The sequence below is a fragment of the Harpia harpyja genome, chromosome 4 (assembly GCF_026419915.1).
Source record: "Harpia harpyja isolate bHarHar1 chromosome 4, bHarHar1 primary haplotype, whole genome shotgun sequence".
In the NCBI taxonomy this organism is placed as follows: Eukaryota; Metazoa; Chordata; class Aves; order Accipitriformes; family Accipitridae; genus Harpia; species Harpia harpyja.
The window spans coordinates 55,706,333-55,731,678 of record NC_068943.1 but is presented as its reverse complement, the minus strand read 5'-3'; the positions used below and the strand labels follow the sequence as shown (position 1 = coordinate 55,731,678).

At 39.8% G+C, this 25,346-nt stretch overlaps 2 protein-coding genes across 6 annotated transcripts in view; one reads left to right on the top strand and one right to left on the bottom strand.

The window, feature by feature from the left end:
• Window positions 1-25,346, bottom strand: part of MACROD2 (mono-ADP ribosylhydrolase 2) — a 918,876-nt gene that overhangs the window by 793,325 nt on the left and 100,205 nt on the right. The gene's annotated exons all lie outside the window — the stretch shown is intronic.
• On the top strand, window positions 5,966-18,881 carry FLRT3 (fibronectin leucine rich transmembrane protein 3). Its single transcript, XM_052784119.1, has 3 exons — window positions 5,966-6,129; window positions 13,633-14,374; window positions 15,497-18,881. Exon 3 carries the CDS (start codon window positions 15,542-15,544, stop codon window positions 17,489-17,491), a length of 1,950 nt encoding a protein of 649 aa, XP_052640079.1. The 5' UTR covers window positions 5,966-6,129; window positions 13,633-14,374; window positions 15,497-15,541; the 3' UTR covers window positions 17,492-18,881.

The window sequence follows — 25,346 nt, the reverse complement described above, 5'->3', positions numbered from 1 at the left end:
CGTAATTTCAAAACCAGGTATTACACAAGCAAATCAGCAAATGCATAGACTCCAGCTTATTGCTAGATGTTAACACAGACTAGACACAAACACCACAAACAACTAGGGTGGTGCATTTGGCCAAAATAGCATGCGAATGGTTTGATTTGATTTGCATGCAAAGCAGGGGGTGTACATTTTTTGAGAGATAACAGATCACCACCTAAAGCCTTCAGCAGCACTATATCCAAGCAATTGCTTTAAGTTTACAAAGAATGCTAAATATTCAAATTGGCTAACTTCATACATTATAGATCTGCACACAAGTTGGTCACTGTAATTTTACAAGATTAGACCTATGTGAAACTGCTCACCTAATTTGGAACCAATAGGAGAAGGAAAGAAAATAGGAAACACTTTAACATGTAAAAGGGAGCCAAAGGAGAAGGACAATGAGGGAGAGAAGAGAGTTCAGCAGAAGCAGCTTCTCATGGCAGAAGATCAATGCACAAAGAGCTGGAATGCAAACGCTCCTGTGTGGGTTTGATGTGCAGAGGAAGAGCTATTGGGCATTGCAGGAGGAGGAGAGGAGGTGGGTAAGAGGCAGGGCGTATGCAGAAAGCCTGCAGAGAGAGGCTGACAATGCCGAGAAGAAAGAGGCAGCAAAAACTCTGGGGCTATCAAGAAGTAAAACAAAACAAAGAGAAAGGACCAGGAAAAGAATCATTTTGGTGGCCTGAAAATAAACTTGCGAGAAAGTAGGTGAATTTCAAGCTTTCAGTGCATAGCTATGAAGAACTAAGATTTATGAAAACTGCACATAGAAATATGACTGTTCTTTTAGCTACATGCATTGTTTAAACTTCTACCTCAGAAGAGGGGAGATTCCACCATAAAAAACATCACCAAGGGAACATTAGCTCCTCCATGAAAATATTTCTTTGTCTGAGAGAATCTCATTTTGAGTCAAGATATTTAATGTGAAAGCTGGTCTTAGTTTTGTAAAGCGAAATCCCACTCAGTCAAATACTCCTCACATCTAGGGAACTAAAACTCCAAGATAACTTGTAATCTAAGTGCACTTACAGTAACATTTTTGTATTTTGTTATTTAACTTTCAGCACCCACATTTTTCATCCAAAAAGTCTCCTGAAAACTGCACAATTCTTTGAGTAATGGTGAAAGCATATTTAATCTTCAAATGGATATACACCTGCTAGACCCACAGAATCCAACAAGAAACATGAATTTTCAGCAAACAGATGCCCGTTTGGTATCTAAACAGTCAACAGTATGAGCAGCAAAGAGTTCACAAACACCAACAGGCGAAACAGGAACAGGAACGTGGACAGAAAGGAGTCATCTGTCCCAAGCCCCTTCTTAGCAAGCCACAAATCACTACTGCTCCAAGAAAAAGAGTCCAAGACCAAAACTGCACCAGAATTTTTTTTTGTTGTTGTTGCCATTTCAGGATGTTTAATTCTTTTTTTTTTTTTTTAAGTATTTCTGTACTATTGAGAGCCCTTATACAGAGGCAGGTGTAAAAACGCATTTACCACTTTGTTCGGCTCAGTATAGGCTGCATTCACAAAAACTTGAATCTGCAAATATAAAAAAATACCCTCAGGGAAGAACAGCAGTTTTGTCCTCTACAGGATTCTTCCTCACACATACTAAACGTTACTAACAATCTCTAAGTTTTCAGGGTTGTTTCCTGGGAACGCTATTTCTCCTTCCTTTACCACACTTTCAAAGCCACGTCAAGCGTACAGAAAGTCTATCGCTTACTTTGCCGAGTTTGCAAGCAAAAACTCCATATTCTTCATAGCTGTGAAGGAGTTAGCTGTGTTTCTCCTAAAAACTCTGTCGTGGTGCCTTCATGGTTTGACAGCTAACAAATAGAGGAAATTAACTTCTAAATAGAAAAAGCAATCAGCCTTAAGCATTAGGAGCAAACTTTCTTGTTAGGACTTTACCCAGTCAGCTCTCTCTATCCATTTCTCTATGTTCTGTAAATAAAAAAAACCAAATACCTTACTCATAGGCTTTGCAATCTCAAGTACCCCATTAAGTTACTTAATTTTGCTATCAATAGTACATGATCTGATAAGCAAAACTGTTTATTTGCCTTAGGAAAAATAGAGATATGGTTGCATCATGGGTGTTTCTGAGTTGGCAGGGCTTTTCCCTGGGGCTGTTTAGGACAGGTGGAAAGAAGAACAGGGAGAGAGCATGGATAGAAGGGAGACGAATGGCAGAAAACACAGGTGCAGTGGTGTAATCTCCTGGCCCTTACAGACAGAACAAAAGAATAAGCACAATTACAACTATTACCTCTCAAACATTCCTCTGTCGAGGAAAAAAAAGCAGCACTCTCGAGCCCACCTGATCTTAAACAAGTATTTAGCTTTACACTCTTCATACCTTTTTAGCTCTACTGTAAACTGTCTTGTATGATTACATTCTCATTTTTGTTGCATTCGATACAGAGCTGCCGTACCAGCTTTGACAAGGTACTCTATGCACATACACCATGCTGAAAGCTTAATTTGACAGGCATTTATTTTTGAAGGAATGTATCCAAAATTGGATTCTAATTTTGAAATGGTTCAGATCATTTAAAGATTAAAGTCTAATCAAACTGCAATACATATTTGCTGAGAAACTGTACTTAATATCAGAAAACCTTATAGGACACGTATCATACAAAAGTTCATATATTATATTGCTTTTTTTCTTGTATGTCTCTACAAATCAACCAATGCCTAGCTTGGATTTGGGACAGCCTGCTTTGAAAAAATCAATAAAAACTGATAAAAGCCTAAAGCCAAAAACCACTAACATTCATTTCAGGGTATTTCATTGAATATCAAACTATTACTCTCAGCTTTATCTAAAAGAAATCTGTCCTTGGGAAGCTCAAAGAAGCAACGGTTCAGTTTCAATGCTTGGAAGACAGCTCGCTCTCCTCTGTACTGAGGGTGAGTGATGTCAGATTCAATTCCACTTCCAGGTCAATGTGTTTGGTTTCTTAACATTTCATAAATGTCCTGCCCAGAAACGTTTATGACTGGAACCTGATTTACAGCAGGACAAAGTAGATCCAAAGTGCCTGTCAAGTCATAGTGAGAGTCATTCAGGTCAACCTTTGGCTGAGGGAGTTCCCAGAACTGTGATTCTTATCATACCATCAGGGTGCTCAGAAAAAAAAAACAAAAAAAACCAAAAAACAACAAGCATCATCATTCTCACGTTGACCTAATAGCACCTTACAAGTGTGTGTTATAAACGTGCCTTAAAATTCTTTGAACACATTATGTAGTATAAGTCCTCTGAATTTCCCATATACCACCTTTTAAACTCTCTCAGCCCATGAAGGGTTAACAAGATTGCCATGTCTTCCAAAAGGCAATTTCCCTATAGGTCTGACAAGAACTTTAATCTCCATGTCACAAGCGTTAATTAATTCTATAAACAAAATACAGGTAAAAGACTATTTTAACTTAGAAATTAAATTAAAATATCTCATTGTATTCCTAGGGTTTAATACATCTGTGTTACATATTCATGTTTTTATTCCCCACATATGAGTAACTCCACCAGTATTATCAGAATTCCTCCGATCTCCTGGAAGTCAAGAGGCCTTGAATTTCTGTATTTTAAGAAGAAGATGGAGAACATGGTCAAGCTCTCCATGTACAACAGGTTTTTTGTGGAAAGTATTTTAAAGGCTACCCATGTTCTTAAGAAGTATATTTACGGAGTTTACATAAAAGAATGCCGTCAAAAATCTGCTTGCAACAGCACATTAAAGACCTCTCAGTACTCTAGAGCAGCTGTGACCTGGTAAAATCTAATTATTTCTCACATGCCCTTTGGAATTCTCCAGGAACATTTACTGTAATTTCTAACTGGTGCCATAAGCACTGGGCCAGCCTTGGAATAAAACTGAAAGATAGCTGAATGCATATCATATACATCTTTTATGAATATCCCATAGATATACATTAAGGCTTAGCAACACAGCACAGCAACATAACGCTGGAATCTGTTTAATACAACTAAGTCAGGCATGAGAAATACCAAATACATGCTGTTTTTGAAAAATGCTACTATAATCTTAACAGAATCTCAGTTAAAAAAAGAAAACCTACAGTACATTCGCAGCATCTCGAAATGCCTTCTGCATTACCACAGCCCACTGTTCTGTCCCACATGACGAGATACAGACACACTATAATACTAGGCATACCTATATTTGTATAGTACACATACATACGTATCCATACAGGCATACATATAACATGTTATATATACATTAAGATGTATATGCAATACAGTTGTATATACTGAGCTGATTAGGTACAGACAATTGTACCTGAACTTGAAGTTGGTTTAATTTATTATTAGTTTTTATTCTCCTCAAGGAAAGATTAGAATTGAAGTGATAGAGAGAAAAAAATCCTTTTCCCTCGTTGTCAAGGAAAATCAGTCTAAGATTTTTTTTTAATTAGTTGAATAAATACAGCACATATATAACATTCCAAACACCTAAATACCAAATACACCAAGTGACACTCAAAAATCTATTAAAATGCCTCTCAAGAAAGGATGAGGTTTGACACTTTCTAGTTTGTCTGTATTTGGTTTTGCCAAAAGGTAAACAAAGGGAATTTATGTGTTCAAACTTTATATAGAAAGTACAACTACCTGGCAGTTTCCATAGGCCTTAAAGAAATCAAGCTCTCTTTAAACTTAACAAAGCCTGGCCTTGCCGTCTTCTGGTACCAGCAAGAAGTGCAACTGCAGGACAACTGGGATTAGCAGAGACAGTTTTTGGAAGCCTGCCTTCCCCCAGACATCAGCTCCTTGTGCTGGCGAAGGCACATGGTCAAAACGCTGCAGGAGATGGCCAAGATCACCTGTGCACCGCTAATGAAGAGAACAGGATAATCATTAAGGCAGCGGCTGGCTGTCTGGAAAGAAACCCCCATTTTGATGGAAAATTAAAAAAACCCAAGAATAGAAACATCAACCGCATCTGCCAAATACAATGCTACTTGCGTGAGTTAGTAAGCTACGAACAAAAGGAAACTAGGTTTTAGGAAAAAACATCTCAGAAATATATTTTCTAGCTTGCCCTATGACTACCATAAATTTAGGGGTTTGTTAGAAGAATAGAAAGTTTGTTTTCCAATGAAAAATCCCTGAAGACTGCAGACCAGCCGGGCCTCACTCGTCCTCAATCTCAGTCTCGGCAGGCACGATAAGGTTATCTCCAAGCAAATGCCGTCCCGGGTGGAGCACGAAAACCAGGCAACTCTTATCCACTTGCTGATTTTAAAGGGCATTAAACGCTAATACCTCAAGAAAACCCTTAGACCTCTCGAAGCTGCCACCCTTGCCCGTGACGCCTCAAGCGGGCGCTACGGCTCGGCCCTTGCTTTTGGAGGACCATGCCAGAGGAGCGACAGCTGTTTGTTTTCAGAAGCTGAGGAAAGCGACACCGACGGATGAATATTTTTCTTTTAAAAGTACTTGTGCAACTCGTAACGAGCCCTGATCTTTGGGCCAAAACCGAGGCGGAGGCAGCGGCCGGGGTTAACTTCCCAGCGTTGCCCGCCCCGTCGGGAGCCCAACCGACACCCGGGGAACCGAAAACGGTCACTCGGGGTTTAACTCGCCGCGCTGAAGGGACGAGGGGGCGCCACCTCCCCCCCAGCACAGCCAGCGGCGGCACCACCGCTGTCCTGCCGGGGAAAAAAAAAGGGCGGGAAAAAACTAAAAAACAAACAAAAAAAACCAGCCGAAAAACACCCCCCCGGCGGGGGCCCCCCGGCTCTCCACAGGGATGAGACGCCACCGCCCCTCCCCCAGCCCGGCCATGGCGCCGCCTGCTGCTCCCCCTAGTGACAGCGCCGCGCGCCCCGCCCCGCCCGCCCCGCCCCCCGGTGACGTCTGGCACCGCCCCCGCGGCTCGCCGCTGCCGCCGCGACTTGAGGGCGCGCGCCGAGCTCCGCGGCTGCCCCGCGCCAGCGCAGCGCCCGGCGCACCGCACCGCTCCGCGCCCGGCCGCCCTTCCCCAGCCATGAGTGGAATTACCGCGGCGGCCGCCCTGTAGCCGGGATCGCTCCTTTCTGCACTGCACAGGTAAGCGAGGGATGAGCACTTTCTCCGCGGGAGTTGCGCGGGCCGGGGCGACTGGGGGGTGGGGTGTGCGGAGCTAGAGAAGGAGGATGCGGCGGGAAGTTTGAGCGCGCACACGCACCACCACCCCCACCACCCCCCCAGTCCCGGGGTGCGGGCGCGGCGCTGCGGCGGGCAGAGCCCCGCTGGCTGCGCGGCAGGGCGCACAGGAGCGCGGCGGCCACCCCCGCGGGCAGAGCGGCAGCCGCAGCCGGCCTTTGCCCGCCCACCCACCCACCCGCCGTCGACTTGGGGCGCAAGCCGGCTGCTCCCCAGACTGGCAGTGCAGTGCCAGCCTTGCACCGGCCCCGGGAGAAAGAGCGCAAAACCGCCTTCCGCGGGGGCGGAGGGAAGCCCGGAGGGACCCGCATAGCAACGCCAGCGGGCCGGCTCCCCACGCCCCGCGTGTGCTGGGATCCCAGCCCCGCGTTTGAACGGGGCCGGGAGGGGGAAATCTTCCTGCCCGTACCCTGCCTGTCTCCCCAGGTTTGAAAACTCCCCCCCGCCCCCCGGCCCCCTTGCTGCATATATTTAAAAAAAAAAAAAAGCGAGAGGGTTTGTGCACCCTCCCCAGCGCTGCTGCTCCTCACGCACAAAGTCTGCGGACGAGGAGATGGGGAACAAAATGGTTGCACATACGTTAAGAAAGAATGCAACAGGCCCAAATTTTCTCAAAAACGCCCCACTTTCTTTGGGAAGAAGAGCTGGCCGATAATCCTAGCACTCGAAAGGTCCTTGCCTAGTTTTAATGAACTTTGCTGTTTTCAGTTTATTAAGTAATTGTCTGCCCTCGTACAAGCGCAGCAAATGCATTTATAAATGGCTCGCAAATAACTATTTCGTCCACTTATTCCTTTGCACTCCGCATCTCTACGTTATTCTCGCCCCTAAAACCGTTTCACGACTACTAGATGTGCCAGAGTCTTTTGTTTTACCGATTTCCTCCAACACAATTAGGATCTGCAACTTAGTTGGTAAGGCGAAGCCCGGGTGTCCCTGCATTTCCCAGCGCACCACCGCTCAACGCAGCAGTCCTGCTCCCCAGCATCTGCCACAGCTTACAGCATCTAGGCACGGGCTTTCCGATTTGGATTGGGTTTTTTTGGTTTGGGTTTTGGTTTTTTTTTTGGGGGGGGGGGAGGGGGGTGTCCTGCTTAGTTTTCAAGATCAGCCCCCTTGGCGAATAAAAAATGCTCGGCTTTTGCACAGACAGTTGCCTTTCTGGCTCAGTCCTTCCCTTTGAGGTAGCCTAAATTTTAATCTCGCTGACCGCAAAGGGGTTTGAGCGCAACCCTGGCGCATCCAGTCAAAGTTACGAGGAGTGTTGCAAGCGTGACGATGAGTGCATGTAATTAACTAATTCGTGGAGTGCTGTTAGCCATGGGTTACTAATTTGGAGTGAAGGCAAGTCGCTTCCCTTCTTCAAGGGATCTATTCTGGTCAGTTAACAGACTACAGTGGAGTGTTTTGTGCACCAGCTTCACACCATAATGCAGAATTACTTTACAATTAAATCGTATTCCTGCAAAAGAGCACAGCAGCTGAATGCATTTTCTTATTGCCACTCAGAAAAAGAAGATTCACATTTTGCATTTCCATGTAAATCCTCTATGCAGAGAAAAAGTATAGAAAGAAGAGGCTGAAAATGTTCAGACTTTAAAAAAACAATTCATTATCCTGACCCCAGTTTCCTTGCCTAAAATATACTGCCCAAAAAGATAGAAGCATCAATTATGCTCACCATCTATTGCCTGGGGATATGGCGTCTTAATGAACATTTCTCTGAATTAGAGTGAAAAATGCATTTGTCAATTCAAGTGTACAAAGAAAAGAATTATTTGCTATAAAACAGAAAGATCAGTATGTGTTTTCCTTGTCAATATATATGCCACGCATTAGGTCATACTTAAGAGGTTTCAGTGCCCTTCCCTCCCTCCCTCCAAAAAAAGAAACCCCACCCTCAAGTTTCCTTCAATTTATTCCAAAACCATACAATACAGCCTTGTTTAAGATAGGTTTTCAAATATTTCATAAACAAAAGGTATACCTGGTTTTATAGAAAGCCAATTACCTTAAAATATACTGAGGCTATTCTAATCCTTCTATTCATACTGCTATCAAGGTTTTCTGTTTTTCCATCCACATTTAATCACTTCTAAAAGCTGTATTTTTTTCCTGCCTTCTGTGCTCCCCCTATACACCAGGAACAGTGACAACCCTTAGCATATATTTAAAATGCTAATTTTCTCTTTTTTTTTTTTACATTCATGCCATTTTTTTTAATTGGAGAATGACCCGATAAATACCATAGTCAATACAATCAGCATGGGAAATAAGAATCTGTAAACTCTCTGAAAGTGATTTTTTTTTTTTTTTTTTTTAAATTTTTTAAATTCCCTGCTTTGGAGGCTGCCTCTGTTTTTCTCAACAGGAGACTTTGTTGTAATTAAAGCAGAGAAAACTGGACAGCAGCAAAAAACATCTGACTTGTGGCACTTAAAAGCACAGTTTTTGTAGCGTGTACCACCCCCCAGTGGGCAAAAAACTCTGTAGTAAACTCACAGCAAGCTTTAATGTCCAGAAATAAAGTGTATACATTTTACAGCAAGAACAAAATAAAGATGCATTTCTGGGTTGATTTTTTTTCTTCTTCTTTCATTTTTCCTTTGCAACCAATAGCTAAAAGTTGAAGGATATTATGTAAGGCAATGGTGACTAATCAAAGCAATTGCTGGAGTTTGCAAACTTTGCACTGCAATTATTTGAAGTGGCTTCAGTTGGTAGATGGCCATTTTGTCTCCTTCTAGCAGCAAGCATGGATGCTAATGGCTAGTTATTTCTGCATTTTTTTCCTTAATCACTTCAAGGCACAGGAATGCACAGAAGAATTAGTATGTGATTGCTTACATTTATTTTTAATAAGTGACCAAATATCACTCGGGTCAGGCATCTTGAAAAGTGTTCAGTAAACATATTGTATCATCACAAACTCTGTTCTTCCTTCCACGAGCTGCAAGAATTCAAGCAATCTTACAGCTTCACGTTTTTTGAAGTCTTATTTTTTGAGGAGCAAATTTAGTAATCGGGAAATGAGCAACCAACTGTTTTAAAAGGGAAAGAAACAAAACTACTGAAGCTTTATCCAGTGTTTAAGTAGTATTTTTACATGCCTTACGTTTTGTGCCAGGAACTTCCTATCAGGTATAATTCCACCTAAATTTGTCAAGAAGGGAAAAAAAAACAGATTTTACCTTGAAACAATGGCAGCATTTGTTCCCTATTCTTTTACTTTAAGCACGGGCGGGTTACCTCAGCAGCAGCTCTCAAAAGAAAACCTAGAAGCCATAATTGGCTAAACTCAAAGAGCACTAAAACACCAAACAAAAAGCCATTGCAAAACACTCCCCCTCAAAGTGCTTTTTTAACGTGCAACCTTTGCAGAAGCAGAGTCGTCAAAACAAGAGAGTGAGTAGGAATAGAGTAATAGTCTGGATCTTTTCAACCTAGCATCTTCAAAACCAGGAAAGGTTTTAAAAGTAAACTTCAGAAGTGAACAGCTCTTGGTTCATTTCCATCCTCTACAGCAAATGCTGGTTTGGTTCATCTTAGGCATGGAGGCAAGCTTTTACTCAGAATCCATTTCTAAGTCAGATTCACTTGCATTTAAGGGAAGATCACATGAAAAATTGCAGGTTTTTTAAGACGCTTGAGTTAGAACTAGCAAGACAAAAGCGATATTATATTGAACTACTACATGGGGGGTGGGGGAGCAAATTTTCTACAAGTAAATAAAAACTTTTCCAACAGAAGAAAAACAACTCCAAATTTCACCAACATGGACATACAACCTGACTCTCAGTTTAACAAACTCCTTTGCATTCTTTACCGCTTGGAAAGACAGCTAGAGGACCTTCTGCTTGCCTAGCACCAAACAAAAGACTGGGGCACCTTCCTGAAATACAATGATCATGGAAATTGCTGCTCCTAGACAGGGTGCTTATAAAGCATTTTGCTGTCACTGTCAACTGACCCTGAGTAATACACTTAAAGCAATGCCCATACTTTGTTTTCTTTAAGTGTAGATCAGCACTGTGGAACTTTTTTTTTTTTTTTAAGTTAGTGAAACTATTTAAGAGGCAGCATGACCTTTGTAAACTAAACTGGCAATATATGCAGTAGATAGACTTCACAAGTCTTTTTAAAAGATGATAAGCATATTTTATGTTTCTGATACATTTCAGATTGTAAACAAATACAGAGGTAATTCTGGAATGTAAGTACACCAATTAAGCAAAATTTTAGACATATCAAATACATATATTCTAATGTTAACTTTAAATGACACTCTTCTCATTTATAAACTAAAAATACCAAGCTGTTTCCCTTCCCCCTGTTACTTTTATGGTTAGAAAGAAGCTACTGAACTACCAGAGTTCCTGCCAGAGAACACAGAGGTAGATTAGAAATTCAAATAAGCACTGTGTGACCTCAAATGAAGCAGATCTTGATTTTGTTCATGTTTTATCACAGCTTGGAAAGAAAAGATCTCTTTGGCACTATTTTTTTGAAAAACTCAACTTTTCAAATATACCAAAACTTTTTTTTTTTAATTTTTTTGGGGGGCCGTTGCCTGCCTACAGGACAGGGAGTGCAGCTGGACTCTATACTTTATAGTAAATACAATTATGTTCTTCAGTACATTTTTCTTGTAGAGTGCAAATTACTTTGAACTTCTTAAAATAAAATGTCCCCCTGCTTAGCTGTACCACAGCAATAAGTACACACACAAGGCTCACGCATTACCGCTATCTTTAGTAATACACTTGCTTACACAATGTCCCAGGAAAAGTAATTTAACCATGCAGTTCAGCAAAGTTCATGAAAACATTCAACTTGGAATAAAGATAAGCAAAAAAGCTGCTGTTCAGTTGTTCCAACGTTACTTTTGTTACCAAAAAGTGATTTTTGCATTTAAAAATGAATTTTAGCACACACTTTCTAAAATCTGCTCTGTTCAAAAGTAATGGCTTCTTTCAAAACCATGTGTCCATGAAGCCTCCCAATTTGATGTTGCAGAAACCTGGACACAGTGTCTGTACCAGTGGGGGTCACTTTTCATCCTGGCCGATCAGCTATAATGACTTGATGTCAGGGAATATTTAGAGACAGCTCAGGAAGGGGAAAGTTGGAGCATGGCAGCAGGATTCCCTTCTTCTCTGTAGACAGATCACTGGAGCCTTTGATATGCAAAAACATTGTTTTCAGCTATGGCTTGAGATGTAAAAGGGAAGTGCAAGATATCAAACAATCAAGACCTGAAGAAAACTATTCTAAGTTTAGAAAAGGGCGTGGGGGGTATAGTCTTAATCCACATTTTTGAAACAGTGTCGTCTTCTCCAAAGAGACCAGCTTTTATTTTTCTCTCTCAATTTCATGTAATTTTGAGAGAAGGGATAAAAAAAATTCCAAGAACTTAATGAGCTTTACTGCTTTCATTTTAATCCTACACATTACTGCTATTATAATAGCGGCAATAAATGAAGGGATGACTATCAAATGGAGCAAAGAGGAAACACTTTATATGCTAGAAAGGTAAAACAAATTAATTTACTTTCTCATGTGTGTATGTATATATGTAACGTATGCATACTAGAACCTCTGTTTTGCTTAATAGGTGTTTTTTACAGCTGTAAAAGTAAAAAAAAAAAAACCCAAAACATAAATTTTCTTCAGAAGTACTTAAAAGTTATTGTAGCTTTCAAAGGCCTATTGAAATTCATATTCCTACTTCACTATATACTTCCAGAAAATACCCTCTATCACAACTTTACATTGGATCCTAAGAGATACCATGTTTTCTACAGCTGTTAAGCAACTGTTTATTTCAAAGTTTCAGGAATAGAGCCTGGACTTCTTTCCCCAAACACTTCAGTAATACAGACCAAGAAAACTAGACACTGCAAGAACGTGGAGTCTTTTTGTTCCATTTTATAATGATTGCATAATTTACCCAAATTACATAAGTTACCAAAAAATATGCATTCCCTTATATTCTAAAATGTGACCAGGCAGGCTGAGTTTTCCCCTTAAATAAATAAGTATTTTAACATATGCTTTATGCCACAGTGAGAGTCTCTCATTTTAAGTTACTGTTTTCATTACACAACTGCTGAAAACAAGGTGCAAAACCAAAGCTTAGATGAACATGAAAGCAGCATCAGAGAGAAGAGGCTTTACCACTCCCTCACTAGACAGTCACACCATCTCTAAAGTGGGGGGCTTTTTTTTTTTTTTTAAACAGTCAACATTTTTCTATTAAAAGAGCAGCATAATTTGTTTCTATGTCAATAATTTCATATCAGCGTAAATTTCCTGTTGCTTTAGGAGTATTACTGATCTACTTCATGATGGACCTGACTCAAACAGAAAAAGACAGTTTTAAAACGGACTGTTTCTGTTCAGGTCTAATATTTCATGAAGGACCAGAAGCTACTCTAGTTAAGCGCACAGGAAGGCAGCTAAGCAAGCATTACTCAGCATGCTGTTTCTTCTGAGCATTTCAGTTCTGAGGCTTGTGCTCAGTTCTCTGGACAACATGCAGTAATGAAAGGGAGAAGCAAGTAAACGTTAAGGATTTTTGTAATTTCAAATTTAACCATTTGTATTTCAGGCAGGTACTACCTACATGCTCTGGGGGAACACAGACTTGGTATCTGAGTGGATACTTTCTGCAATATTGCAGTAGTGATACAAAGTAGCCCAAGTTAAAAATACCATTCAAAAATAACCAAATAATTGGAGTTCAAGAAATACAAACAGCCAAGACTGACCTTTATTTTTTTTTTTAAATTAGAAAAATCAGATAAAATGCTAATCTCAACACCAATTCCACTGTGCAACATGACAAATATACTCTGTTGTCAAAGAGTTGATAAGAGATGCCTAGCTAGTCCCCAATTCAGAATCAGCATGTCGCAGATGTGAAATATTACTACAGTATTTTAGCAAAACCGTTTCCTCTTTCATGTAGTAACTAGTGAATGGTAATTAGCTCCCTTTACATTTAAAACTAAGGAGAGGATCACCATCTACCTCAGTTCACCAAAAACATAAAGCAAGCAACCATTTTTGCTTCCTCCAAGGAAGCAGGACTGACATTTGTAATCGGGTGGGAAACATAATTTATGAATATTTTGTTACTGTCTGTCAATTCAGGATGACTTTATTTTCTACTGAAAGGAAGGAAAATATAGTTCCAGCAAAAATGTGGTAAACATGAGTCTAAACAGCAAAACATTTTCTTAAAGAGCTCTGTATTTTGCTGAAATACCAATATATTGGGAAAACAAGATGTGCTACTCATGTATACAATAAGCATAGCATGATTTATATAGGGGATGCAACACAATTCTAGCATCTACCAGTTGTTATTAATTGCAAATTTTTTGTTTGTTTTTACTTTCGCAGGAAATTAAGAGTTCGAGGAAAGCTTTGAAAGGGGAGTTTTCTGCGAAGGAAATCATATTTTTGTGGGTTTTTTTTTTAAATGAGGAAAACCATCTGAATTGCCTAACATTTCTACGGTAGAGTAACTTGCATTCTTACAGCACAGGAGGAATTGTTTCCTGCATTACAAACTTAGAAGAAGTGTTAAAAAGTGAGAGTCAGAAAATGGTTCTCTCAAAGAGGCGTGGATGTATCAGGATGTAGCTACTGTACAAAGTTTATACTTGGATAATTGTGGACAGGAAAAACCAGCCCCGTTCCTGACCTCCTGAAGAGGCTACCATCCTTCAAGCCTCAGCATAATGAATAGTTTCCATCACGTGGCGCTGAAGTTACCACCTCCAACTACTACACTGCACAGAAGAGTTTGTAAGAGTTACAAAGAAAGTAATTCCTGCTAAAGGCATTAAACCAAAGAGGCTCTTCATTCACAGACTTTACATGAGGACAAAAATAGAGGGAAACTGAAGCTTTTCTACACCCTAGCCTGGTGTGCTTATGCACCATGATAAATCTTAGTTGGAATGCTCATTGAGTATCGTGCCAGGGGCCAGGAAACACACACCACCACGAAGGACCATCTGAGTAAACACTGCTGAGAAAAACACAGCTCCGTGGAGTAAACCGTAAGAGTGACTCGCAAGACAGACATTCTTTTACTGGATATCCTCAAGCACAAAATTTACTCATACTTTTAAATACGGTAGGATCAATATTAATTTATTTTCCTTTTCATGCCTCAGAGAATAAAGTTCAATTAATATATGAACCCACAAGAGAAAAGGTCATGACACTGCTTAACGCATAGGTCATCTTGCAGAAGTTCTCACAACCCTAATTACAATGGTAATTGAATTATGTTGTCTTAAAAGCTATAAAAATGCTAATTACCTGAGCTCAATGTACAAACACACTACCAATGCAAAGTACAATTTCAGTCAAGAGTTAATTTATATTATCCTACCCTGCACAGTTTGAACTAATAAGATGGGAAAATGTGGTTAAACCTGCCAAATAGTCTCTTATTAGTGTACTGATTAGTAAGAAGACTTTTGAGAATGACAAATATTTAAACGTGAAATTAAGCATGTAATGAAATTTTCCATCCAGTCAACTAGAAAACCATAGCTCTACCGGCTACATCAGGTTGTTAGCTACCTACCAATTGTAACATTCACTTTTCTAAACCTTCCAGCTCAAAAAACCAAGAAAAGTAGGCTGCAGTATTTGTAAGATACACGACATGATACTGAGCACTCAGAAGACATCGGAAAAAAGTCTTTAGCTGACCCTTGCTCTTTTGTCTGCATTTTATGCTCTGCCATTAGGACTTTTTTGAACCTCCAAAATAGCTACCACTAAACTTGTAGATTTGGTAAGGGTTTTAAAGTTCATTTAAGGGCTCCTGGAATAGTTAGCTGGCTTAGGAATTACTTATTATCTTTCAGATAGAGAGTGATTTACTTGAACTCTGGTGTGACTTCAGCTCTGTACTTACTTGGTATCTGCGAACAAAGATTGTCTCTACACATGAAATGTGAAGGAATCCTTAGAAAGAGCCTTCTTGCTTAAGCAAAACAATTCACGAATCAGACATACTTGATTATATTATTTTCAATTACTATGCAGAATAACCTATTAAGTTAATTGAATTAGTACAAGTAGTAAAATACTGATGTAAGGAAAAGAAAGTAAAATGTTTCTATGAACTTGAATTTTAGTTTAATATGCGTGTTTCAGTTGTCTTCTGTAATGCTGAAGTTGAATTTTCATTGCAGTTTTTTCACTGATGATCTGGATAATTTTGTGTGTTTGGTTTTTTTAGATTGTTGAAGAACAGAACTGTATACAAATCTCATCATTCCTGACCATGATTAGTGTAACCTGGAGCATCTTCCTAGTTTGGACTAAAATAGGGCTGTTACTTGACATGGCACCTTATTCTGTTAGTGCCAAACCCTGCCCTTCAGTATGTCGCTGTGATGTGGGTTTCATATATTGTAATGATCGCCATTTGACGTCTATTCCTACAGGAATCCCAGAGGATGCTACTACCCTCTTCCTTCAGAACAATCAAATAAATAATGCTGGGATTCCTTCAGAACTGAAGAACTTGCTTAGGGTGGAAAGAATATATTTATACCACAACAGCCTAGATGAATTCCCCACTAACCTCCCTAAGTACGTTAAGGAACTACATTTGCAGGAGAATAATATAAGGACCATTACTTATGATTCACTTTCACAAATTCCCTATCTGGAAGAACTGCATTTGGATGATAATTCCGTTTCCGCTGTTAGCATTGAGGATGGAGCTTTCCGGGACAACATCTATCTCAGACTTCTTTTTCTCTCTCGAAATCACCTTAGCACCATTCCCTGGGGTTTGCCTAAAACGATAGAAGAGCTACGCTTGGATGATAATCGTATTTCCACAATTTCAGAGCTGTCCCTTCAAGACCTTACAAATCTAAAACGCCTTGTTTTAGACGGAAATCTTCTAAATAATCATGGATTAGGAGACAAAGTCTTCATGAATCTAGTCAATCTTACAGAACTGTCATTGGTCCGCAATTCACTCACAGCTGCACCGGTAAACTTGCCGGGAACAAACCTAAGAAAGCTTTATCTTCAAGAAAACCACATCAACCGTGTGCCACCCAATGCTTTCTCTTACTTAAGGCAGTTGTATCGACTAGATATGTCCAATAACAATCTTAGCAATTTACCTCAGGGTGTCTTTGATGACCTGGACAACATAACTCAACTTTTTCTTCGTAACAACCCTTGGCACTGCGGGTGCAAAATGAAATGGGTACGCGACTGGTTACAGTCATTGCCTTTAAAAGTTAATGTACGTGGACTGATGTGTCAGGCACCAGAAAAAGTACGTGGAATGGCTATCAAAGACCTCAACGCGGAACTATTTGATTGTAAGGACGATGGCATGATAAGCACCATCCAAATCACTACTGCGGTACCAAACATGTTATACCCAGCCCAAGGACACTGGCCGGTTTCTGTGACCAAACAACCAGACATCAAGACTCCCAACCTAAATAAAAACTACAGAACCACAGCAAGCCCAGTACGCAAAATCATTACAATATTTGTGAAATCCGTAAGCACAGAGACTATTCACATCTCCTGGAAAGTTGCACTACCAATGACTGCTTTAAGACTGAGCTGGCTCAAGATGGGTCACAGCCCTGCCTTTGGATCTATAACTGAAACAATAGTTACAGGCGACAGAAACGACTATTTGCTCACAGCTCTTGAACCAGAATCACCATACCGTGTATGCATGGTTCCCATGGAAACCAGCAACATCTATCTCTCCGACGAAACGCCCGAATGCATTGAGACTGAGACAGCACCTCTTAAGATGTACAACCCTACCACGACTCTCAATCGGGAGCAGGAGAAAGAACCTTACAAAAACTCCAGCTTGCCCTTGGCTGCCATCATCGGCGGTGCAGTGGCGCTGGTGGCCATAGCGCTGCTGGCCCTGGTCTGCTGGTACATCCACAGAAACGGGTCTCTCTTCTCCCGGAACTGCGCCTACAGCAAGGGACGCCGGAGAAAAGACGACTATGCCGAAGCGGGAACCAAGAAGGATAACTCCATCCTAGAAATCAGGGAGACTTCTTTCCAGATGATACCGATAACCAATGACCAAGTGTCCAAGGAGGAATTTGTAATACACACCATTTTCCCACCTAATGGCATGAATCTGTACAAGAACAGCCACAGTGAAAGCAGTAGTAACAGGAGCTACAGAGACAGTGGTATTCCAGATTCAGATCATTCGCACTCATGATACTGAAAGACACAAAAGACTGGTTTGGGTTTTGTTGGTTTTTTGGTTTTGTTTTGTTTTTTAAAGAAAACGAGAAAAGACTGACTTAACAGTTGCTGTTCTACTGCAAAACACTGGATTAAAAGACTGACAAAGCAATGTACTGTACATTTGCCATATAATTTATATTTAAGAACTTTTTATTAAAAGTTTCAAATTTCAGGCTACTGCTGCGATTAATGTAGTGGGGATACCTGACCACAATTCTATATTTTAGTATTTTTTAGTAATTTGTACTGTATTTTCCTTGCTAATATTGAAGTTACAGACCATTTAACTTTTGTGTTCTACTGAGTAAGATGACTTGTTGACTGTGAAAGTGAATTTTCTTGCCGTGTTGAGCAGTCAGAACATTCATCTGAGATCCTTGTAAGTGTAAGCACAGGCCATTTTTCACTTTGGTATCAATAAAACAATGTTGAACCTAGCAAATCAGGAAGATCAAGAAGTGGTTGCAAAAACTCACAGAACTTTCAGTGTTGGGTCTATTAAATCTGTAAACCACAACAATACTCAATAAACAAAAATGTGTGTAGTAATGGGCAATATCAGCTGTCTGGATATATCCATTCAACAGTTGTGAAATCAAATTTAAAAGAAAATAATCAAATCAGTGACATGCATGAGACTGAAGCTTTTGACGTGTGAAAAAAAAAAACCCTGATCCCTAGAAAAAAGCATAACCAAATTCTTAACAAGGAATTTAAAAAAATGCACTAGGCTCTACAAACCAAGCGGGTGGGTACGGTTTAGCGTTAGATTTCTGGTTATCAAAGCCAGTGGTCTGCTTATTACAGAGAAAAACAGTGATGGATGGTCACAGGCATTTGGGAGGTAAGGGCAGGAGGACGGAGACAACACTTAGAAACTGCTTTGAACAGAAAAAAGGCTGAAAATGCAGTTTCATAAGAAAAAAAAGCAGGACAAAAAAACCCAGACAATATAAGCAAGGTCTCAAAAAATTTAGTCACGAAGGTAAGCAGACAATTGGGGAATACAGCTATTTTAAAGTGTATACTCAAACAGTATACAGGTGTGTGTTCAGTATACTGCTGTTACAGTCAGGAATACTGCCCATTACTGTCACAGTTTTCCAGAAATTCCTTGATAAATCTGTAAGGTAACATGTTTCTTTCTGCCTTCCTACTGAACTATGAGCTATTTCATGTTTAAACCCCAAGCCACTCTTTGTTGCCATAATCATTTGTTCCTTCAACTAAAAACCAAAGTGCTTTGTACGCCCTTTGGCCAGTCTTGTGTGTGCCTTGATCCAATGCTACATGTATCAAGCTTTTAAAAACTAAAAAAGGAAAAAAAAAATAAAATACCCACTTTTTCATACGTAACTGAACTATGAAAAATACTGGTCTTATTGATGAATAAAGTTGAAAAATTAGTTGAAAAGAATGCTGCATCACTGCAGTGCACTGATAGGAAACCCACTCAGAAGCTATTTTTCAGGTCTTGAGCTTCACCTTTTTCTTTGTTCAACTTGACAATATTACACTTGCAGGGTTTCTTTATTAATAATTACTTGGAAAACAAGTTTTCACAACTTTGAAGTGTGTGAACAATGAAAGGGAGGGAAAGCATGGAGTTACAACGCTCTGAGATACAGGGTTTTTTCAACAGAAACGGCAAATGAAAAATACTTAATATTTTGGACAATATCTCAGACAAGAAGGAATGTGTACCAAATGCAATCCAGTTTTAAGAGAATTTTAGCTGTGCTTGGCCTATCTGTTTCCCTGAGAGTGGTAAAGGATGGAAGATGACAAGAAAAAACAGTGACATCGAGACTGATGGTTTCAGCAGTCAGCCTGCAAACAGTTCTCCTGCCAGGGATCCATCTAACTGCGCAGACCCAAAACTTCCAGTAACACACAGCTGTTTTCACCCTCATTTTCCAGATGTGCTCAGGGAAGTTCCTCTCCAAACCCCCTGTGCCATGGTACTGTGTCCTCAACCACACCTTCAAAAATGCCTCCTGCAGTTCCTGAGCAGTGGAGGAGTCCCAGCACAGCAGCACTGTGCTTCCCTACTGACTTTACGGAAATCATGTCTCTTCCTGCGTGTGGAGCATTCATCGGATCCACAGTGCCAAAAGTAACAGAAAGGTGCATGTAATGCTAAACAACTAAGTGCTCAGCTCAGTGTAATGCACTAAAGACTATTTTGCTCTATTTTCCCATCAGCTACAGATCTAGGGAACGGCAAGAAAGCCACAACTAAGGACATGGAGCCTCATTACATTCTTGTGCAAAAGGCTTCCTGAGCAGTAAGTGAGAAAGGAAAACCAACACAGATGGAGAAGAGAGACCCATTTTTCATCTAAGCTAGCATATGGGACCTTTTATATCAGAGATACATTTAATGGCTGGGTCACTGGCAATAGATTACTACTCTGTTGCTATCAGCTCCCCGATAACAAAATTAAATAGGTTTTGCTGGATTTTCAAGCTATTTACATGAAAACCTCTCTCCTAGTTGACTCCAAATTTGTGTTGTGAAAACGAGAAAATAACACTCATTGAGTACTCTCCCATGCCTCCTCTGAGGCTAATGGTACATACCATCTACTACCCATCTCAGGTGATGCCATGCCAAAGTCATGTGGGCTATAAAAAAAGTTGCCATTTGAGAAGGAGATAATTGGATGTGAATCTCAAGTATGAGGACTTTTCATGTGAAATTTATGTACTGTGAGTCAGTAGTATGCAAATCCAAAGCAACTTCAACAAGTTAACCCAGTTGTTCCTGGTTCACCTCACCAGAAAGAGTGAAAACCTGGACAAGTGATTCTGTCCTCTGCAGAGAGCCAGGCCAGGTTTGTGGGGAGAGCTGGTGTCCTCCTACTGCAGTTGATGTCAATGGAAAAAACGGCACATTCATGCATACAAGATCTTCCTTAGGTTCTACAGCAACTTTTATGCAACATGCATAATATTAAGATTAATTTAGCAAGTGAAAGACTGATTTCAAACTAAACTCTGCTTTTTTTTCATTGGATACTTATACAAATTTCTATTCTGCTCCATGTCATGCCTGTCTCTTCAAGACTCTTCTACTTATCACAGCACTGCAGTTATAGCATGCAATGCTCTCTAGCACCATGCATAAATCCATTCTATTAAACAGTTATAGATGTAGGCAAATCGGATTACTACATTGAGCAGTTTACTCAACACACTTATCAAAATAACATTAATCCACATTAAATTTATGTCAGATAATTTTCTAATTCCGTGTTATTTCAGTGTACTGTTCAATATTTAAGTGTGGAGCATATGAGTTGAATTCTTTTCAGTGTTTCCTAAACCTATGTGCAGAGTTAATTTAATCAGCATCCTCCATATTAAAATACTATGCCAAGTATCTTTTACATTCTTTATTACTGTCCCCTCCCCCTTTTTTTTAATTTATATTGCTATCCTGAATTGCTCACAGGTCTGTTTTAACCTGAAAGCTGACTCAAAAAAACCGCTGGTACTTTGGAAATCACATGAATTTTGTCTCATCTCAGTACCTTCCAGAACTAAATTTGCTTCATTTATAAGCTATTATTTCCTAGCTTTGTACAACAGCCTGAAATACAACAACTGTTGGGTTTGGTTTTGTTTTTTTTTTTTTCTCCTGGCTTTAACAGTACCAAATTCAAAGTACTATGGTCTTGGAACACAGTTACCATTTCTTCTGCTAATGGACTAGCTAGCATGCAAGCTATATTGTGCCAATGCTATACATACTGAATGTAGAGCAGCAAATGCAATAAAGCAAGAGCAAAAGTAATAAAGCCTTATTCGCTATTAAAATAATTTACTGATGATATAACACACTAAAGCACATATATAGACTTCTCTGCTAAGTAAGAGGATGCCATTTCGCATATTCACCTGCAGCAAAAGTTGGATAAGATTTTCAAACATGAGCTGGCAGATGCCATCTGCCTGGATTTATCTAAACCACATTTGTTTGGGATAGTTTTGGATGGAGCCATAATTCGCATGGATACCCTCTGCTTTCAAAACACCTTAACCTTGCTTCCAAGTCCATATATTGTTTCAGCATCACCTTAATTAACTGTTTCTTTACTGATACCAGAACAACAACAAAAGCTTCAAGCCACAAGCCAGCACTTACCAACAGTGAAGTTTTTTTACAAAGCATAATGTTACTCCGTAACTGGGGAATTTCTTCTTCCAAACTAGCCCAGAGTGGTTTAACCAGAAAGGAAAAGCCCAGTGACTGAATTCAGACATGAAAATTTTGCACTTTTCTTTTTTCTTTGCAGATGAATTAAATTTGGGGGGTGGCGGAGTAGGAGTCCCACCCTTGTGATGAAATGAGCCCTTTCAAACACTCTGAAGGTACAACCATGACACAGGTATCAGATTCTGGACACAGTTGCTTTAAAAGTTTTTTCTTTTGGGAAACACGCATGTTTGATTTAATTTTAATAGTTATTTCATCAAATCTTTTCCTGCTCCTCTAAATCTAGATTAGAAAACACACAAAGTATGTGGATCTCACTAAAGCAGTGATGGAGCATCTAGCTCAAAACAAGCATCACCTGCATTTTACCAGCCACTGGACATCAAGCAAGATAACCCATTTTATGGTAGTCTTTAAGTGATGGCTGGGGAACATTCCTGCCCTAGGGGGAAACCAAAATACTTCAACAAAGCGGGCGTTAGAAGAAATAACCATCCTCTGGATTACATTTTGGAAGCTGAGCAAATGTCCATTGTGCATGCACATCATAAATGTCCTACACCTGAAACCTGCAGGCCAGGATTGCAGAAGCGTATTACCTGACTTCAACAGCTTTTCAGAGCCCCTTTGTGTTTTCTTAGGATGAAAATGTTGCAGAGTCACAGTATAAAACCCTTCAAGACTACCAACAACTACATGAGCTGAAAACACTTTTTGAAATCTGAAGATGGACCTTCTAAGCTTAGCAAGAGCACTCATAAATAAGTTATAAAAATAGAAGCATCTTAATAGGGCTAATTAAATAATCTGACTTGTTAAGCTAGTTGATAGTATTCATATAGGCTGATGCTCTGTCCTGAACAGCCCTCTTAAGTAATCAGAAAAAGGGAGCGGATCATAGCCAAGTGCTAGCGCACGCTCCTGTCCCCTTACTGAGCTTAAGGAATATCTATCTGTAGACGCAGCCATGGAAGGTTTAATTGTTCAAAAGCAGGGGACTACACAATGTTCTTTAATCACTAGCTGTGGGAAAATCATTTACAAAAGGATGAAATTATGCATATATTATGCATAATTTAACTTTTAATTTATGCACAATATTTAAATAATTATTTAGATCAGAAATCCACATCGGATTTATGCAATACTGATTTCCTCCAGTGGTCTTAGTCCATTATAAATGCCTACTAGGCAACCGGCTTTCCACAGGAAAACAGGTGTTTTTCTGGGGGTGGGGGGATTGTTTAGTTTAGGTTTTTTCCTTGTCTTTTTTTTTTTTTTTTTTAATTAAGAAGCATAAATAATTTCACTGCAAATCTTTCAGTTTCCTTTGGATACAAAAGTGAATTGGTTGACGAATTTAAGTGAACGCCTATCTCGTATCAACACATGTTTAAGGCAGGTGCTGGGGGGGGGTAGAAGGTCTCCCCACAAACTTTCCTTTCCTATCTCTCCTCACAATAACGCTGTCCAGGATTTTAACTTCAAGTCTTGCTTTTATTGCAAGAATTGCAGTAGGGTAATGAGATCAGTTTTCACCACTGTAAGTTCCTATTCAATATTTAGGACTTTCTAATTTTGAGATGCACACGAGCAGCTGTATTTACAGATGCAGTTATGGACCAGAAGCAGGAATCTTTCAGGCTGGGTAACACACAGCAGGCCACATCAAATCTAAGCCTTCATCCAACTCTGAACCCGCTATATTAACATCGTTTCCTAAATGACTAGACCAAGCATTAGCAGCTCAGAGTAAGAGAAAGCATCCTTACCTCACATGTTATCTTAGGCTACCGCTCTGTATGCGTAAAGTGGAGTTAATTTGGCTTCCTTAAACTTAAGTGTTATTTTTCCATGGATTCAATGGTAAATACATTTTTTATAAAAGGTAAACCCTTCTACCCAGGAATACTGATGTTCTGACAAAGCAGAGGATTTAAGAAGTCGCATTATAACTTTTACCCCAGAAGTACATGCAAAACCCAAGCCTGTATAAACCCTATGCAATTTTTGATTGCAAGTGTTATATGTTCATCCTCTATTTAAGCTACATTAATCAGAAACAAAAGTTATTTGCACTGCACTCCTCTAGTAGGATATAAACTAGAAACTCAGTCTATTTTCACTTTCTACACACTTTGAACAGTGTAAGAATGGGGACAACTACAGAATCTGTGGGTTTTTGCTTGTTTACCTGGTTTCAATGATCTTCCCAAGAAATGTTGAAGATGCTTATTTTTGAAGCCCGACAAAATACTTCACTGCTCATGAAGGAACATGAGCTCATTAACAGAAAGCAAGCCATATACGAGGAAAGTGCTAACCCAGCGAGTAAACATAATTTTAGGGCATTAGCTGATAATGCAGAACCTCTGTGCCTGATGTCTTTAAAGCAATTATTTTACTCTAAGAGCTCTTTAATGGCATGTTACCTGCTTCATCCACTAAAAACCTTTTCATTTCTCCCCAATACAGAAATGACATACACCAAAATAAGAACTAAGAAAAAAACCCCACAGTATTCCCAAATCTTCAAAGTTGTTTTGGTTGCTGAAACTCAGCACTTAGCAGCCAAAGTGAAAAGTCAGGTACAGGAGAATACTGCTGGGGGAACTAAATTGCTGACCTCATGCAATTTCCTTGGATAAAGGAGAAAAGGCAGCGATGGCAGCAATAAACTGTATGGAGGATGCAAATGGCTCAAGTATTGCTGTCTCAGACCCCTCAGCTCTCAAGTTATGTATCTTGCTGCTTTTGACTACAGGAAATTTTTTGTCAGTACTTGAAGGGTCAAGACGGTTGAGCACTAGCAGGACTACCTCTAAGCTCTTCTTTCTTTTTTTTTTTTTTTTTTTTTAAATAAAGCTCATTGAGAGATTTTATTCAGTAAACACAACTGATTTGCATGTAAAAACCTCTTCATTGCTAATTGTACTTGTCGATACATAGTGGAATAGCGCTAAACCCTCCTTAAAGAGTTTGCAATTAAATTCAAAGTAGGCACATCACAAAATATTTACCCTGGAAATCTCCACCATTATGTGAGCTTACAGATACAGATTGTTAAGGGGGGGGGCGGGGAAGAAAAGACCCATATTCCTAAGAAGCTGCTCTCAAAACTGCTACTTCCCTCTGGCCCATATTTGAACTTAGAAAGTCCAAATAAACAAGGTCAATTAAAGACAATTTTGGGGGAGAGATGCAACACCACAAAGTAACATTTCTACTACTAAAAATCGAATTATACTGAAAATAAGAATAATGATCTGGTTTATCATAGCTTATTTGTGTCAGTAAGTGCTCAGGTCTTTCTCATTATCTGCTGGCCTAGGAACCCAATGGATGACAGGGCTGCACTGATCAGTGTGTTCCTTGGGTGCGGACAGAGGCATTAAAAGGAGCCAAATGCACCCAAACAACAGTAACAAGGACTGGTTTTGTCCAAAAACGTTTGTCCCAAATTTTTGGTTTGGTCCAAAAAATTTTGGTCTAAGCTCTGAAATCTGTTACTATCTTATGCTACGCTTTAAAAACAAACAAACCAACCTAAAGAACAAGTGACATAGCTTTCAACAGGGATGATTTGACATAATGCCCAGTTTTT